Source organism: Carex rostrata, chromosome 21 (genome assembly GCF_964058835.1).
Source record: "Carex rostrata chromosome 21, lpCarRost1.2, whole genome shotgun sequence".
NCBI lineage: Eukaryota > Viridiplantae > Streptophyta > Magnoliopsida > Poales > Cyperaceae > Carex > Carex rostrata.
Window position 1 is genome coordinate 6,399,257 of NC_135938.1, and position 16,541 is coordinate 6,415,797.

General features: G+C 34.9%; 2 protein-coding genes across 2 annotated transcripts; one reads left to right on the plus strand and one right to left on the minus strand.

Annotated features, from left to right (window-relative positions):
- Nucleotides 1-6,114: 6,114 nt before the first annotated feature.
- Nucleotides 6,115-8,252, plus strand: LOC144573421 (uncharacterized). The gene is made up of 2 exons (XM_078323210.1): nt 6,115-7,802; nt 8,117-8,252. Exons 1-2 carry the CDS (start codon nt 6,686-6,688, stop codon nt 8,152-8,154), a joined length of 1,155 nt encoding a protein of 384 aa, XP_078179336.1. The 5' UTR covers nt 6,115-6,685; the 3' UTR covers nt 8,155-8,252.
- A 4,347-nt stretch (nt 8,253-12,599) lies between these two features.
- LOC144573086 (putative F-box/LRR-repeat protein At5g38386) lies at nt 12,600-14,674 on the minus strand. Its single transcript, XM_078322774.1, has 4 exons — nt 14,374-14,674; nt 13,730-14,259; nt 13,188-13,346; nt 12,600-12,761 (listed from the first exon to the last, which is right to left on the minus strand). Exons 1-4 carry the CDS (start codon nt 14,672-14,674, stop codon nt 12,600-12,602), a joined length of 1,152 nt encoding a protein of 383 aa, XP_078178900.1.
- Between the last annotated feature and the right edge of the window lie 1,867 nt (nt 14,675-16,541).

The window sequence follows — 16,541 nt, forward strand, 5'->3', positions numbered from 1 at the left end:
TCACATGCGCTCTCATTTATATACCATCCTTCATCTTCAAGAGAAATAACCGCTTCATAGCATGCATCTTGTTTACACCTGAAAGCTGCTCATATAATTACTCCAATGTGGTCCAAAACTCATGAGCAGTCTTACATTGATAGACATCAAACAAGATCGATGGTGAAATACACGGCCTTATAGCCGCCAAACATTTCCGGTCAAGCAACTCTCATTCATGATCCTCCATGTTCATAGGTTGCGCACTACTACCAATCAATGGTAAATCCAACTCCCTTGACCCCAAGTAATCCTCCATCAATATTTTCCAAATAACCCAATTGCTACCATTCAACTTCTCAAATTCCATAGCCTTCTCCATTCTTCACGTGTAATCACGATACAAGCTCAAATTAAACCAACTCAAGCTTCAATCACTCCTACGCCAAAGCCCAATGTGGTCTGATACCAATTGTTGTGATTAGCCCAAATGAAGAAATATGAAAGTAAAATAAGAAGCCAACACAAACAAGCAATCAAGCATAGAAAATAAAAGAAAGACACAAGATTTTACATGAAAACCCTTGCAGAAAAAATCACGGGAGTACACAGCGCAACTTCACTAGATCAAAGTGTTTTACAAATACAAGGAGATTAACAAGCCAATAGTACTCTTTCTCATACTCTCTTACTATCTCACACACTAATCTATAAGATTCTCAAGTGTATCAGTGGATTGGTATACAAAGAGAGCAAACCCTAGAAAGAGCTTGAAGAAGAAGAGAAGAGAAGAAAATACACGGCTTGACTCTAAATACAGAGACATATCGGCACCACCTTTAATTAAATCAAAACACTATCAGTTTGCTTTGTCACCGATAGCAAAGGCTCAAAGCAGCACCTACTTTGATATTTTGCTGATAGCAAAAGGCACCAAGTGCCATCGGTTTAAATTCAAAACCGATGGGAAAAGGTCAAAGGGTTTGGACCCTTTATTTGTCTTCACTTCAACAAACCCTAAAATAACATTCCGCACTCTCTTTAACCTAGGTCATACAATTAGTACAAACTACAAAGTTTTCTTCTTCTCAAGACTATTTAGAAGATCAATAATTATACAATAAATATTTTGATAATTATATATGATAAAGTCATGCATATATCAACATAAAACTATTAAAGTATATATGTTTTGTATCTCTTATTAGATATTGTCTCAATTTTGGCGTAAATTGTTAATTTTTTAATCATGACTTTTTTAAATTGCACTGGAGAAACATGTCAAATGAGGAATGCTAGCTATCAGTGTCTCTCTGACGCCTTGTGATCATTCTCGTTTCTTTTCTTTGTTTTCAATTGATGTCCTTTCATGTTTATCCTAATAGGTGATAAGCTGGAAGCAAAGCTTGTTGAAATTAATATTTTTTTCTTAATTGATCAATTAGTCAAATATTTGAGTGAATGTATTTATAATTTCAAGATAGTTAAATATTTATAATTTCTAGGGTCATATTGGGATGTGCTTGATAGTTGTGTCATATTTAATGTTATTTATTTTCTTAAATTTGTAAAGTCGCCATATGACCTATAAATAGATATATTATCATCTGTAATATGTATGAGAGATAAAAAAAATACTAATATAAAAAGAAAAATTTTGCTACCAAAAAAACTTTGTTAGAAATATAATATTAATATTGATTGAGGGAAGACAAGTTCATCAACACAAATTCTGTAAGTTTTCTATTCAAAACTATCTCTCTCTCTCTCTTACTATTACAAAAATACTCTAGAATGCATACGTAGACTTAAAATTATATTTAGCCTTCCCGACAACCACACACTAAATGACTATTACATCCACTTTTTCCTTGGAACTGCATAGAATACCAAATTTCAAATTAGACATTTAGAAGACCCAAGAAACTTTATACCTCTCTTCATTACTTATTATGTTGACCATAAATAATTCTAATAATTAAGTTTATAATTTAACAACATCCCTTAAACTTAATTTCTTTTCCATCCTTCAAGCTAAGAAGATTCTTGAAATTTCAAAGATATTAAGTTTAAGGGATGTTGTTAAATTATAAACTTAATTATTAGAAGGGGAATTTAGTTCTATGCCACTCCAAAATGCTGAATTTAGAAAAATGTCATCCCAAAATTTCGGTTCTGTTAAATGCCACCCCAAATCTCATTTATTAAGAAAAATACCACAATTAACATATTATTATACATTTGTAATAAAAAATAAACATAATATGTTGTATTTTGAGTAGTATATTCATATATTCCAAAAATACCCTCAGTCCCTAACCCTTTCCTTTCCTTAATGGGTCCGATCAGAAATTCGTCTCCTCTCTTCGTCTCCTAGTCGCAAGTCATAAAAACCCTTTCCTTTCCTTAATAGAATTTTCTTTACTGTCCCGTAAACATCTTGCTATATAATTTTTTATCTTTTTGTTTCTGTGAACACAGAGCTTGAATTTGGATCAATAAACCTCATATTTTTATCTTTAGTAAGAGTAAACAATAGTAAAGAGTAAAGAAATATGAGGTTTATTGAATTTGGGGAAATAAAAGAAACGAACTATAACCACCATGCAAAGGATCGATCAAGAACAAGCAGTACAAACAAAATCCATCTTCTATGTTAGCTGCAGCTAGCTTATACTTAATTTCTTTTGTAATATAATTTGGAGATATATCGTACTTGCTTGATGCAAGTAATTTGAAGCTCTGATTCGCTAACTTGAGAGGAAGGCGGAGTGGAGAGGACGGTGGAGAGGAGGCGGGCCGAAGGTGGAGGCGAACGGAGAGGAGGCGAGCAGAGGGTTTAGGGTTGGCGTTAATTTTGAATTCTGTTCATAGCTTCATCAGGCGTTCTATTCATCTAACCTTCATCTGGCGTTAATTTTAAAATCGCGTTTCTAAGGAGAAAAAGAAATTTGAATCAAGGTTATTTTGGTAACTTCAGTTATTATGTAAATTGTTAATCTAAAATTATACATTAATATGGTATTTGCGGCATTTTTCTTAATAAATGAGATTTGGGGTGGCATTTAACAAAATCATAATTTTAATTAGGGTGACATTTTTCTAAATTCGACATTTTAGCAAGGAACCAATTAATTTCTCCTTATTAGAATTATCTATGGTCAACATAATAAGTTATGAAGAGATTCCTAGAAGATTTTTGGGTCTTCTAAATGTCTTTTGGGACTTCAAATCTGAAATTCGGAATTCATGTAGTGCTCATGAAAGTGAGCGCAATGGTGATTTAGTGTGTTGTTGGGAAGCTTAAAGGTTATCTTAAGTCTATATATGCTTGTAGAGTCTTGAATAGAAAAATTACATAATTTGTATTGAACTAATCTCTCTTCCCTTCACTAAAATTTATATTTGTTTTTGAGAAAACACTAAAATTTATATTATTTCTAAGAAAAGCTGATATATATAAATATTCCATCTATTGTCCTGGTTCTCATGTTATTCATCTTTTTTCGTGTGATAGTAATGATAATACTTAGAAGAAGAAAACGCCAGTAAGTTAATTGCTATATTAATATATCCACTATCCGCTCTCATTTAGTTGGGAGCTTAATATACTTAGATATTAATTTCTGAGATAAAACTTAATTCGTAGCTAAAATAAATTAATTATAACATTTTTATTCTCAATTCCCAGTGTTTCTCAAAATAAGGACAGTCACCAGGCATGGGTGATCATGAAATTAGCATTATAATTTCCAGCACAGGAACTGAGCTAGTGAGCTTGTTCTAAAATATCATCAGGCGAAACATTTGCATATACAAGAGAAAGTTGTGCATCGGCAAGCAAAAATCAGTACAAGTGCATAATTAAGATTCCAAAGAAATCCTCTCAGGATATAAATGTAATACATAATCCCTCCAGGACATACTTTGAAAAGTTAAAAAAAAAAAAAAAATACCACCGATGTATTATAAGTAGTTGCATAAGATGATAGCAAGGTTAATATAAAAATTTTGAGTTCAAACTTTAATGGAACGTAACACATTGCACAGATCTTTTAACAAAAGTGTTGCGATTCCGTTCATTGACACCATTCGATTTACAGAACTTATAATACAAATGGGCCGACTAACTTTTAAATTATGGGCCTATGTTTCTATGGCTTGGCCCAGATCTTTATCGGTTGACTAAGAGCATCTACATCCCTGAAACTCTTTGAGTTTCTAATCTGATGTGGCAGTTTCTAAACCAGTTTCAGGGATGCAGATGAGTTTCTTATTTAGCAACTTTGCTCCAAAGTTTCTTAATAAGAAACCGTTTATAAACTCTGACGTGGCCAAATAATTCGCTGAAATTCTTTTCTCTTGTAATTTATTTGCTGATGTGGCAATTAAGAAACTCTAATTTTGAGTTTCAGAGATGTGAGGGTTTATAAACTTTCAGAGATAAAGTTTCTAAAAATTAGTTAACAGTTATTTAGAAACTCCAAGAGTTTCAGGGATGTAGATGCTCTAAGTCGTTATGGGTCAAACGCCACTGTCTGTAAGAAGCCTTTTTGAAATGGATAGTCTTGACAACATTATTTTTCAAATGTTTTTCTTCAAATTGATAGTCTTGACTACATTAATTTTCAAATGTTTTAGGAACGGGAGGTTCATTGATCTTGGTGTAATACAGTTCTCTTCTTCAAAAAGATAAGTACCGGTAAGCTGCAATGACATCTTCTCTATTGACGTATATGTGAAAATTGAATCAGGCAAGTTGAAAAATTTGCAATTTCAATATCGATCAATAATACGCGGGGTCTACACATGACTGCATACCAAAGAAATTCAAATACAATAATATGAGTGTTCCTCTCTTTAACCCACCATTTCAGTTTGAATTTATCCAGGATAAGTTTTCTCAATGGAAAAGGACACCGGCAAGGAATCTTAGAAACTTACCTTCGCATTTTCGGAACTCTTCTTCTTTTAGATTATCAAGTGGTTCTTTATGTCATCAAAGATGAGAACAAACAAAGCAACTCAAACCTTTATCCATCGCTTGAATAATATGCATGTGCACATAGCCTCTTCGGTAGGTAAAAAAAATAGGATGTGGGTAGAAGCAGGTGATCAGGCAACTCACTAATTATGTCTCTGGCGAAATCTCAATCCTCCATTTCACAAGTCATGAAAATGTCAACCAAACACCTTATATGTAAGGAAACCACAAATTATCTAAGACTATTATACAACTAGGAAAGAAAAAGTACCACTTAAAGTATAAACAATAGACCAAACTAAATCTAGCAAATTTTCTGTTCGGCTGGGGGGAATTATATGGATGGTGCAAATCAGGAATTCAACCCTAAATTAATAACAATGAACGAGTGATTGCTTCTAGCACAGCTTGTTAGGATATAAACTATGAGAAAGAAGGGTAAAAGATCTGAAGCAACCATATCACGATGGAAAAATATATGCAATCAATCATTCAGCCTTTACAGAGACCATTTCCCAAACATCTTACGTGCATGATATATATCTTACGTGCATGAAGCCTTTACCAGTACGTTTACAAAAATTGGATTCTATAATAATCATTGGTTCTAAAATGAGAAGTCTTGATCTTTTAAATCTATCCGATCGATATACCCAACAAACATATTAAACTTCGTTTAGGTCAGCAGGGTCTGACTTAAAAACGTTACTTATTTTATTGAAGAAAGTAGTGCTTCTAACTTTGCATATTTTATGGTTTTCTTTCTACACTCATCTTTTCCCTCTTCGACATTTTGTATTGGTGCAATCAAACTTTGGGTCCTTATATTACGATTTTTGTATTCATAGCACTAAAAAATAAAAATAAAATAAGTTCCTAACATCATATTTGTGAAGTGTCCAAATCTAAGAAAATCAGTTATGTAGGGTGCGTACAAAAACATGCATCAAGTTCTACATTGGTGAGAAGGAACTTATTGAGATGAAATACAAATCGAACATTATATATGGTCAGCCAATACAGACAAAAATGTGAGGCCATGCAAGCAAAATTCACAGAGAAAATGGCCAGAAAGTGCCAACTAATGCAGAAGCCAGAAGGAGGTAGAGAATCTGACCAAAGACAAACAGGAACCCTAAAAAATCTGTTAGCGTGAGCCACAGCCACAGAAGATCTGACCAGTTCAAATATAGAAGAAAAAGGTGGCACATAAGGCATGATGGCTGGCGATTCTCTTCTGATATTTTTAGCTAGTAATCTTGTAATATTTGATGAATCTTGTAATAAAAGGAAAATAGATAAGCTGTACGATTCTAAGTTCCTATTTAACAGAACCTTGTAAGGTGAATGATTATTTTTTGTAGTATTGTATCAAAAATTCCAATAAATAAAATCTGGGAGGGAGGGAGCTTTCTTGGGAGTCTTGTGTTCATCTTTACCTTTCAATTGTTGTCATGGTATCAGAGCAAGTGATTGATGATATCAGATTGCTGATGGCTATGCCGAAGGTGACCTAGATATCGCTCTCATTTGTTATTCCTTCCTCTTGATTCATTTTCTGTTTCCAGCGTTTTTTTTTTTTTTTTCTTTTTCACTGCAGTTTGCGTGTCGTGTTCTTCCGGCACGATTTGTTTTCTTTTTCGCTTCCGCTCGAGCAGAAGTTATACCTGCTCGTATTCCTTTTTTCTTTTGTTCTGAAATAATCTTCCTAAAGAAACCAGTATGTCTGACGAATCAGAAAAATCAGAAAAATCTGAATCCGCTTTCCTAATGGAGAGCTTGAATGCTACTCTCTTATCTCTGTCTCAACTTATACAACAAAATAAACCAGGCAATTCCAGTCAAGATGGACTCATCTCTGCTATGACTATTACACTTGAGGGCAAGAAGAATTTTAATCTCTGGTCCAAGATGATAGAAATGAAGTTGGCTGGCAAGGACAAATTTGGCTATCTTGATGGCTCAAAACCGAAACCTGGTGAAAAGGATGAAGCATGTCGCAAATGGAAGATGGAGGACTCTCTAGTCAAGGACTACATGATCAACTCCATGCATTCATCTTTAATAGGTAATTATCTTCCTTTCTCTTCTGCTAAAGAAGTTTGGGACTCGGTTAATGCAACCTACTTTGATGGAGATGATTTGACTCAATATCTAGACTTGGTAAGAAAGGTTAACCGGGTTAAACAAGCAGGTAGTTCAGTTGAGGCCTATTATAGCCAATTACAAGGGTTGTGGAGGGAATTAGATGTCCGTAGACCAAATCCCATGACATGTCCAGCTGATATTGAAAAATATAATAAACTTGTTCGAGAAGACCGAGTTGTAACCTTTCTGGACGGTCTTGAGGATCGCTTGGATAATGTACGGGCAACTATCTTACAACTGAGACCATTCCCCACCTTAGAACAAGTCTTTGCTCTGGTTAATAGAGAAGAAAACCGTCAAGGTGTAATGTTGAACAAGGAAATTGGGGTAGAAAACTCTATGGTAATGTTTGCCAAAGGACCAGCCTTAACCATGAATAAACCTAATTTCAATTCCAAGTTCAAAACTGGTTCAGTAGAAGGGTGCACCCACTGTGGCTTTACAAATCATACACGAGATAGGTGTTTCAAGCTAATTGGTTACCCCGAAGGATGGAAGGATCGTAAGAAAAAACGACAACAGAGAGGGGAAGCACATATGGTCACTTCAGATCCGAGGGAGGCGACTTTAAATGGGTCTGATGCATCCAGGCCGACTAGCTCTACGGCTGCTGATCCAAGCACTGCACAAGCCGCCACTACAATTTCAATGAATAAGCATTCTATCCTGCCACCGGTTGAGAACAAAGAAGGTAACACTTGTTTTGTTTCAAATTACAGTACTAATAATCTTGATTGGATAATAGATTCAGGGGCAACGGATCACATGACTTATTCAGCAAAGGATCTCGTGAAAACTTCAAAACCGAGGAGAACGGAGATTTTGAATGCTAATGGAGAATCTCATCCTGTGACGGCCGCAGGAGATGTTCTTTTTTCTTCTTCTCTTACTTTACCAAATACTCTATTAGTTCCTTCTTTATCCACCAAATTGTTATCTGTCGGACAAATTTGTGAAGAGTTAAATTGTGCAGTACTCATGTATCCTCAGTTTTGCATCTTTCAGGATCTTTTAACGAAGGAAGTTATTGGTCGTGGTACTAAAAGAGGGAGACTGTATCATTTGGACGATATGGTTACTGGAAAAGCTCATCTTTCTACAGGATCATCTTTGAATAGGAAATCTCACATTTGGATGTGGCATAAGCGGTTAGGGCATCCGTCTTTTGGTTATTTAAGAAAACTTTATCCAAGTTTATTTTCTGGTTATGAACATGAAACTTTTAGTTGTGCGGCATGTATTAAAGCAAAAAGTCATCGTGTTCATTTTTCTAATAGTTTGAATAAAAGCACAAATCCATTTGACTTGATTCATTCAGATGTTTGGGGACCTTCCCCGGTGAATTCTTCTAGTGGAAATAGATGGTTCGTTTTGTTTATTGATAACTGTACTAGAATGACTTGGTTATATGTGCTTAAGACAAAGGATGAAGTGCCACATGTTTTTAAAACTTTTTTTACAATGGTAAGAAACCAGTTTGGTAAAATGATTAAATATTTGAGAAGCGATAATGGGGGGGAGTTCGTGAATAAAATACTTCGGGATTTCTTTAACAGTCAAGGGATTATCCACGAAACAAGTTGCGTAGGCACCCCACAACAGAATGGAGTGGCAGAACGCAAAAATAGACATGTTTTAGAAACAGCCCGGTCAATGTTACTCGAGTATGATGTACCACAGGTTTATTGGGATCATGCGGTTGCAACGGCAGTTTATTTAATTAATCGAATGCCATCTGTTGTATTAAATTTCCAAACACCTCTCCAAGTCCTCTCCTCATATTTTCAAATTCCTTCCATTCTCAACCTTCCACCAAAAATATTTGGCTGTGTTGCATATGTTCATATACAAAAGCACCAACGGTCAAAATTGGCACCTTGTGCTGAAAAATGTGTCTTTGTAGGATATGGTCAAAATCAAAAGGGATATAAATGTGTTAATCCCAGTTCTAACCGAACTTATGTTACCATGGACGTGACATTCCTTGAAAATGACAGTTTTTTTAAAAAGGCGCTGATTCCTCCTCAGGGGGAGAATTTAACTGAGGAAGAATCTTGGTTTAATGGTCCACCTGCTGATTTGCACTCTGGTTTGACCGCCGAACCTTGCTCTGGACCAGCTTGCTCTGGACCAACAATTCCGCACCCTGCCGAACCTTGCTCTGGACCAACAAATCAGCACCCTTGCTCAACGGATCAGCTGGATCCTTTTAATTCTGGCCCAGAAGCCCACCTATTAAATCTGGACCCGCCTATTAATTCTGGCCCAGAAGGTGCTGACCTGGATCCATCATTTCAAAGCCCGCATATTAATTACACCCCCCATTCGAGTTCAGCAAACTCGGACCCACTCACAGCTGACCCGAATCTATCTCAGGGTGTGTTTTATCCAACTCTAGAAGGCCGTGAAGCTCCAAACTCAGAACATGGGCGAGAGCAAATGATACAGTTCCCTCAACCACAAGAAGACCAACTTCCTGAGAGAGAGGTACAAATTCAAAACTCTGAAACTAACAATAATTTTAGATTGCCTTACAGATACAATCGAGGTGTGCCTCCTAAAAGATACAGACCAGATGAAGGTGGTGAAGGGAACTACGCTATCAGTAACTTTGTCACGACGAATCATTTGTCAGGTCAAATAAAAGACTTTGACAAGGTTCTCGCATCTGTTCGGATTCCAGAAAAATTGGATGAAGCCATGAGTGATCCGAAGTGGCTCGAGGCAATGAAGGTGGAGATGGAGGCATTGGAAAAGAACAATACTTGGCAGCTGGTAAGTCTACCGGAGGGACGAAAGACCGTAGGGTGCAAGTGGGTCTTCACTATTAAATATGGCCCAACTGGTTTGATAGATCGGTACAAGGCTAGATTAGTTGCCAAAGGGTTCACACAAACTTATGGTATTGATTTCCAAGAGACTTTCTCCCCAGTCGCTAAATTAAACACTGTTAGGATTTTACTGTCCCTTGCTGCTAACCTAGATTGGCCGTTGCATCAATTTGACGTTAAGAATGCTTTTCTTCATGGTGACCTGGAGGAAGAGATTTACATGGACATCCCACCTGGATATAACTGTTCGGGTTCACAAGTATGTAAGCTGAAAAAGGCACTATACGGGTTAAAACAATCTCCTAGAGCATGGTTTGGGAGATTTTGCAGTGCAATGAAGAAATATGAATATTCTCAAAGTGAATCTGACCATACTTTGTTTTACAGGAAGAGATGTGAAAAAATAACCATACTGATTATTTATGTAGATGACATAATAATCACAGGAGATGATCAAGATGAGATTAAGAGACTACAAGAACAACTCTGTAAGGAGTTTGAAATGAAGGATCTAGGGCGATTAAAATACTTTCTTGGTATTGAAGTTGCAAGGTCAAAGGAAGGTATATCTCTATCTCAAAGAAAATATGTGTTAGATTTATTATCCGAAACTGGAATGTTAGATTGCAGGCCAGTAGACACACCTGTGGTACAAAATCTCAAGCTAGGGGAGTTCCAAGATCAAGTGCCAGCCAATAAGGAAAGATACCAAAGGTTAGTTGGTAAGCTTATTTACTTGTCCCACACAAGACCAGATATTGCTTATGCCGTGAGTGTAGTAAGTCAATTCATGCATGCTCCTAGTGAGCAGCACATGGAAGCTGTGTTTCGAATTCTTAGGTATCTAAAAGGAGCACCTGGTAGAGGCATATACTTCAAAAAGAATGGGCATTTAAGAATAGAAGGATACACAGATTCTGATTGGGCGGGAAGTATCACCGACCGTAAATCCACATCTGGTTACTTCACTTTCATTGGCGGTAATTTAGTAACATGGAGAAGCAAAAAGCAAAAGGTAGTAGCTCTCTCGAGTGCTGAGGCAGAATTTATTGGAATTGCGAAAGGAGTGCAAGAGTTGATATGGTTAAGGAGAATAATGCGTGAACTCGGGTTTGATCCGAGTGAAGGAATGAGACTCATGTGTGATAACAAAGCAGCAATAGCTATATCTCAAAATCCGGTACAACATGACCGTACGAAACATATTGAGGTAAGCAGACATTTTATCAGACATCATTTAGAAGAAAATGTGATCTCACTTCCATTTGTACGAACCGGTGATCAACTTGCAGACATCTTAACCAAAGGAGTTTCAAGCACAACCTTTCATGACTCACTTGTCAAGTTGGGCATGAAAGACATCTACATGCCAACTTGAGGGGGAGTGTTAGCGTGAGCCACAGCCACAGAAGATCTGACCAGTTCAAATATAGAAGAAAAAGGTGGCACATAAGGCATGATGGCTGGCGATTCTCTTCTGATATTTTTAGCTAGTAATCTTGTAATATTTGATGAATCTTGTAATAAAAGGAAAATAGATAAGCTGTACGATTCTAAGTTCCTATTTAACAGAACCTTGTAAGGTGAATGATTATTTTTTGTAGTATTGTATCAAAAATTCCAATAAATAAAATCTGGGAGGGAGGGAGCTTTCTTGGGAGTCTTGTGTTCATCTTTACCTTTCAATTGTTGTCAAAATCCAGGTTGATCTGAAAAATAATTTTTAGAAGAATATACAGTTGTGTTCAAAACTTCAGATTATGTACCCAGGGAGTACAGGACTTCTATCCGTATCAGTTCCGTTTTTTCTTTTAGCATTTATACTTATATTGGTGCATTTTCTGATGAACTGAGGGGCAAACAAAGCTTAATGCAGTCCTAACGCCATTTTTCACCCTAAAAAATTAAAACTAATAAAGCACTATCCTGGCACCATTTTTTTTTTTGCGGAAAAAAGGCCCTTAGCCCGATACAATAGCAGTTACCTGATTACAAAGAGATCAAATTCTGAAAATCTAAAGAACCACATACACCAAAATCAATCTTTATAAATAGGAAATGTAAATCCCACGTTATGCCATCCTTCGTTCCTGCCCTGTTTTGCTAGAAGATCAGCCAAATCGTTTTGGGATCTGTTTATGTGCTGGCACTAAAAGTCCTGATTTTCCTTGAACAACCTCCATATTTTGAATAATTCAAAAAAGGCCCCCTGGTCTTCATTTTGGGGTGGTTCGAGTTTAGCAGCAACTGAGGCTATTGTGAGGTTGTCAGATAGGTTTAGACATCTAGGTGATTTCTTTTGCCAGAACGAATTGTAGGGAACCTGCTTATCAATCTTCCATAGTAAATTGTCATTCTTTTCTATATATTTGGTAAAAGAGCTGACTAATAAGACTATTTAGTATTTTAGAAAGTTTCTCATTGGCCTGAAAAAGTAGAGACGGATAATTCATTTTTTGATTAGCTATCGAAATCAACATATTGAAATCCAACATCAAATCAAAACAAGGTAGAACTAACACATATTAAGTGTGCACTAAACACAGCCCAAGACAAAAGATAATATCGAGAATAAAACTAACAACACATACTGAGCATCGATCTAATAAGGACTAGTTAGTCAAACATGTCAAACAATGTGACAGAAAGTGACAATCTTACAAGATAATAATCTCTGTTAGTGTGCACACATACTTATCAAATTTTAAAACCTTCTCCGAAGACAACTTAACATTCTTCCCTGGACATTCTCTCTTCACTGCTTCAAGGTATTCATGTTGGAATGATATATCTCCTTCTTCAGCAGCATCATCACTCGGCTTTGGTGGTGAAAAATGAACAGTTTACTAATCAGATGGCAGATAACAGTAACCGAAGGTCTAGCTTGGGTTTACATGAAACAGAGTGCTTCGCTCCGTTCATTTTGTATTTTACAATGGCATGGGGTATAATAATTTTTTCCTCAATGCTACTTTCGCCTTGACTGGTTTTAGAATATTGTGGTAGTGAGTCAGAGCCTTAATACCCTATCTAAGCTAGTTAACACATAACATCCTGACCCTCACGAAATTAGAAGGCAACAACAATAAAAATAACAAAAAAGACAACAAAATTATTATAATTGTTTGGTACCACGTTGTTAATTGTTAAAGTCATATAGTTATGGTACTGAAACCAAACCATCTAACCAGATTGAACTAGTCATCTTTAGGAATTTACTAGAGAGGGAGAGAGAGAGAGAGTACATCACGAAAGAGGCACAAAGTGAGGTCCTTTAGATTGGATGAATGTTTGAGGATGCAGGCCGCTAAATCCCAGTCAAAATTGACATCTATATCTCCAATATACAAGCTCTTTAAGTTTTCTAAGGTCGGACAATTTGGAATATCTTCTTGTAGCAAATTCTACATAGTTTAAAAGAAAAGATTATTTGAAGGGGGGTATGGACTTAAGATTGCATAAATTATTCAATAAAACAAACTGCTACTTTAATAAAGCTTTTTATCAATCCTGGCATCAAATTAAAAAGAAATTACTTCTCAGATATGGGGCCTTAAAGATATTTCCTAAAGATAGCATTTTTGAAGAATCCAACCTGATTCAATCATTAGTTTTGTCTGCCTTTACCATTCTACAAAATTGCTCAAAAACATTCATAGAAGAATAGGTTATTTATGTAACTTCCTTTATCTTTTTCTTATTGACTAACTAATTGATCAATTAATACGGATTTTCTATTATTTTTAATAATTAGTTACTTATTAATTCATAGAAAAATGGGGAATACCATAACGTCAGGACAACTTGTATCTAGCTTCAGACTTGTGACATTTGAAAGGCCACCAAGAAGCCTCAAGTCATGATTCAAGGAATCAGATAAATCAATCTCTTCAAAAGAGATATCAGCTGTGACAAGAGATGACATATTCTTCAAAGTAATTCCACCTGTATTTATAGATTTAATGCTCAGAGACACAACTTCTGGGCAAGAAATTTCCATTGGCACATCAAAAACGCAATACTTTACTACCAACTTCTTGAGCACATTAGAGGAAATCATATTCACTTCCAAACAACAATATTTCAAAACTAACTCTTCAAGAACAGGACACCCCGACATAAACATTATCATTATGTCATCATTCAATTGCTGATCACCAAGCTGCAGCTTTTTGAGGAAAGGGAGGTTCATTGATCTCGGTGAAATAGATTTCTCTTCATCAATCCAAATAGTATTGTTAAGCCGCAATGACATCTCCTCTATTGTGTCGAGCCGCAATGACATCTCCTCTATTGAGGTGCATGTGAAAATTGAATCTGGCACATTGAAAATTTTGGAGGTTCTAATATTGATCGATAATACGCGGGGTCTGCACATGACTACATGGCAAAGATATTTAAATACATAAAGATAAGTTCTCGTGTCTTTACCCCACCATTTCAGTTGAAATTTATCCAGGGGTAAGTTTTCTCGATGGAAAAGAACGCCTCTAAAGAATCTTAAAAACTTAAGTTCACTTTTTAAGAACTCTTCTTCTGTTAGATTATTAGTTGGAGTTTTATGGTCGTCAAAGAGGAGAACAGGCAAAGAAACCCAAACCTTCATCCATCGCTTAGACAATATAGAAGTGCGCACAGCCTCTTCGGCAGGTAAAAGAGATAGGATGTGAGTAGAAAGCAGGTTATCAGGCAACTCACTAATTTTGTCTCTAACCATATCTCTACCTTCCATTTCACAAGTCATGAAAAAGTCTACCAAATACCTTACATGCACAATCTCTGTATTCAAATGTAATAAAATCATAAACCATTAGATAAGTTATCTCGGACTAATACAAAAGTAGGAAAGAATAGACCAAGCTAAATCTAGAAAATTTTCTTTTCCGATAGGGGGGATTATATGAATGGTACAAATCAGGGATTCAATCCTAAATTAAGAACAATAAACAAGTGATTACTTCTAGCACAATCAGTAATACAAGAGCTAAACCCCCAATTAAAATAGCGATACTTCCAATTAAACCTAACATTGTTCTAAAATAAAATAGAGATAGTCTAATTAATGCACTAATTAAATACAACATATAAATATAGTGATAGTCTAATTAAAATATATTTCTTTTCTTAGAAGATTTTTTTCCATTGATTGATCCTCAATAGATTAACAATATTATTATGTTTAAAAATAATAATTAATGGATGCAAATTATATTTATTTGTTAAAGTTTTTTAATTTATTTCTTTTGCTTGCTTGAAGTTTCAATTTGCATTCATTGGTATTAATGTTTCTTGTTTGTATTGATAAAAACTACTGTGACCTTTTAAAAAGTTATAATTAATGGATACAATATTGATTGGTTTCTATATATTTTGATTATTGAATGCTCCAATTTACTGATATTATGTAAAATGTTATGATTGATGTTACGTTAAGATGATTTTTTTAACGTTCACTCTTAAATTTGTAATGTAGATATTATATATATAATAAATTAAATCCAAACAGAGACTAATTCTCAGTAGTCAGTACATACATTCATGTTTGTCACATTTGTGAGACAAATTATCGCAGATCAAATGTCGATTCATCTATATTGGATTAGAATTTAACGGTCGTAAATAAAGTATACTTGATGGGGCCTTACTATAATAAATGAATTCATTTTTGTTTAATTCTTCTCATCGTAGCTTAGGTAGATGATTATGTTAAAAAAAAATTGAGGTCAATACATCATCCATTGCCCTTCCATTTCCTTTTGTCCATTTCAAATTGAACGGATACGGACTTTTCATTTTGATGGTGGAGCAAACAATCATGATATTATGATGTGCCAAATTTTATATTTCTTGTACCATAAAAATTGTATTATTTACCCAAAAAAATGGAACTTTTGGAGATTTAATCACGAAGATGTACCAAAATTTCCCACGTTGTTAATTAAGATATTTAAATTCGTTTCCCAACCTAAATCCTAAAATAACATTCAGCGCAATCTTTAACCTAGATCATATAATTAGTACAAACTACAAAGTTTTCTTCTTCTCAAGGCTATCTAGCTAGAAGATCAATAATTAAACAATAAATATTTTGATAATTATATATGATAAAGTCATGCATATATCAACATAAAACTATTAAAGTATATATGTTTTGTATCTCTTATTAGATATTGTCTCAATTTTGGCATAAATTGTTATTTTTTAATCATGACTTTTTTAAATTGCACTAGAGAAACATGTCAAATGAGGAATGCTAGCTATCAGTGTCTCTCTGACGCCTTGTGATAATTCTCTGTTCTTTTCTTTGTTTTCAATTGATGTCCTTTCATGTTTATCCTAATAGGTGATAAGCTGGAAGCAAGGCTTGATGAAATTAATATTTTTCTTAATTGATCAATTAGTCAAATATTTGAGTGAATGTATTTGGAATTTCAAGATAGTTAAATATTTATAATTTCTAGGGTCATATTGGGATGTGCTTGATACTTGTGTCATATTTAATGTTATTTATTTTCTTAAATTTGTAAAGTCGCCATATGACCTGTAAATAGATATATTATCATTTGAAATATGTATGAAAATATGTATGAGAGATGAAA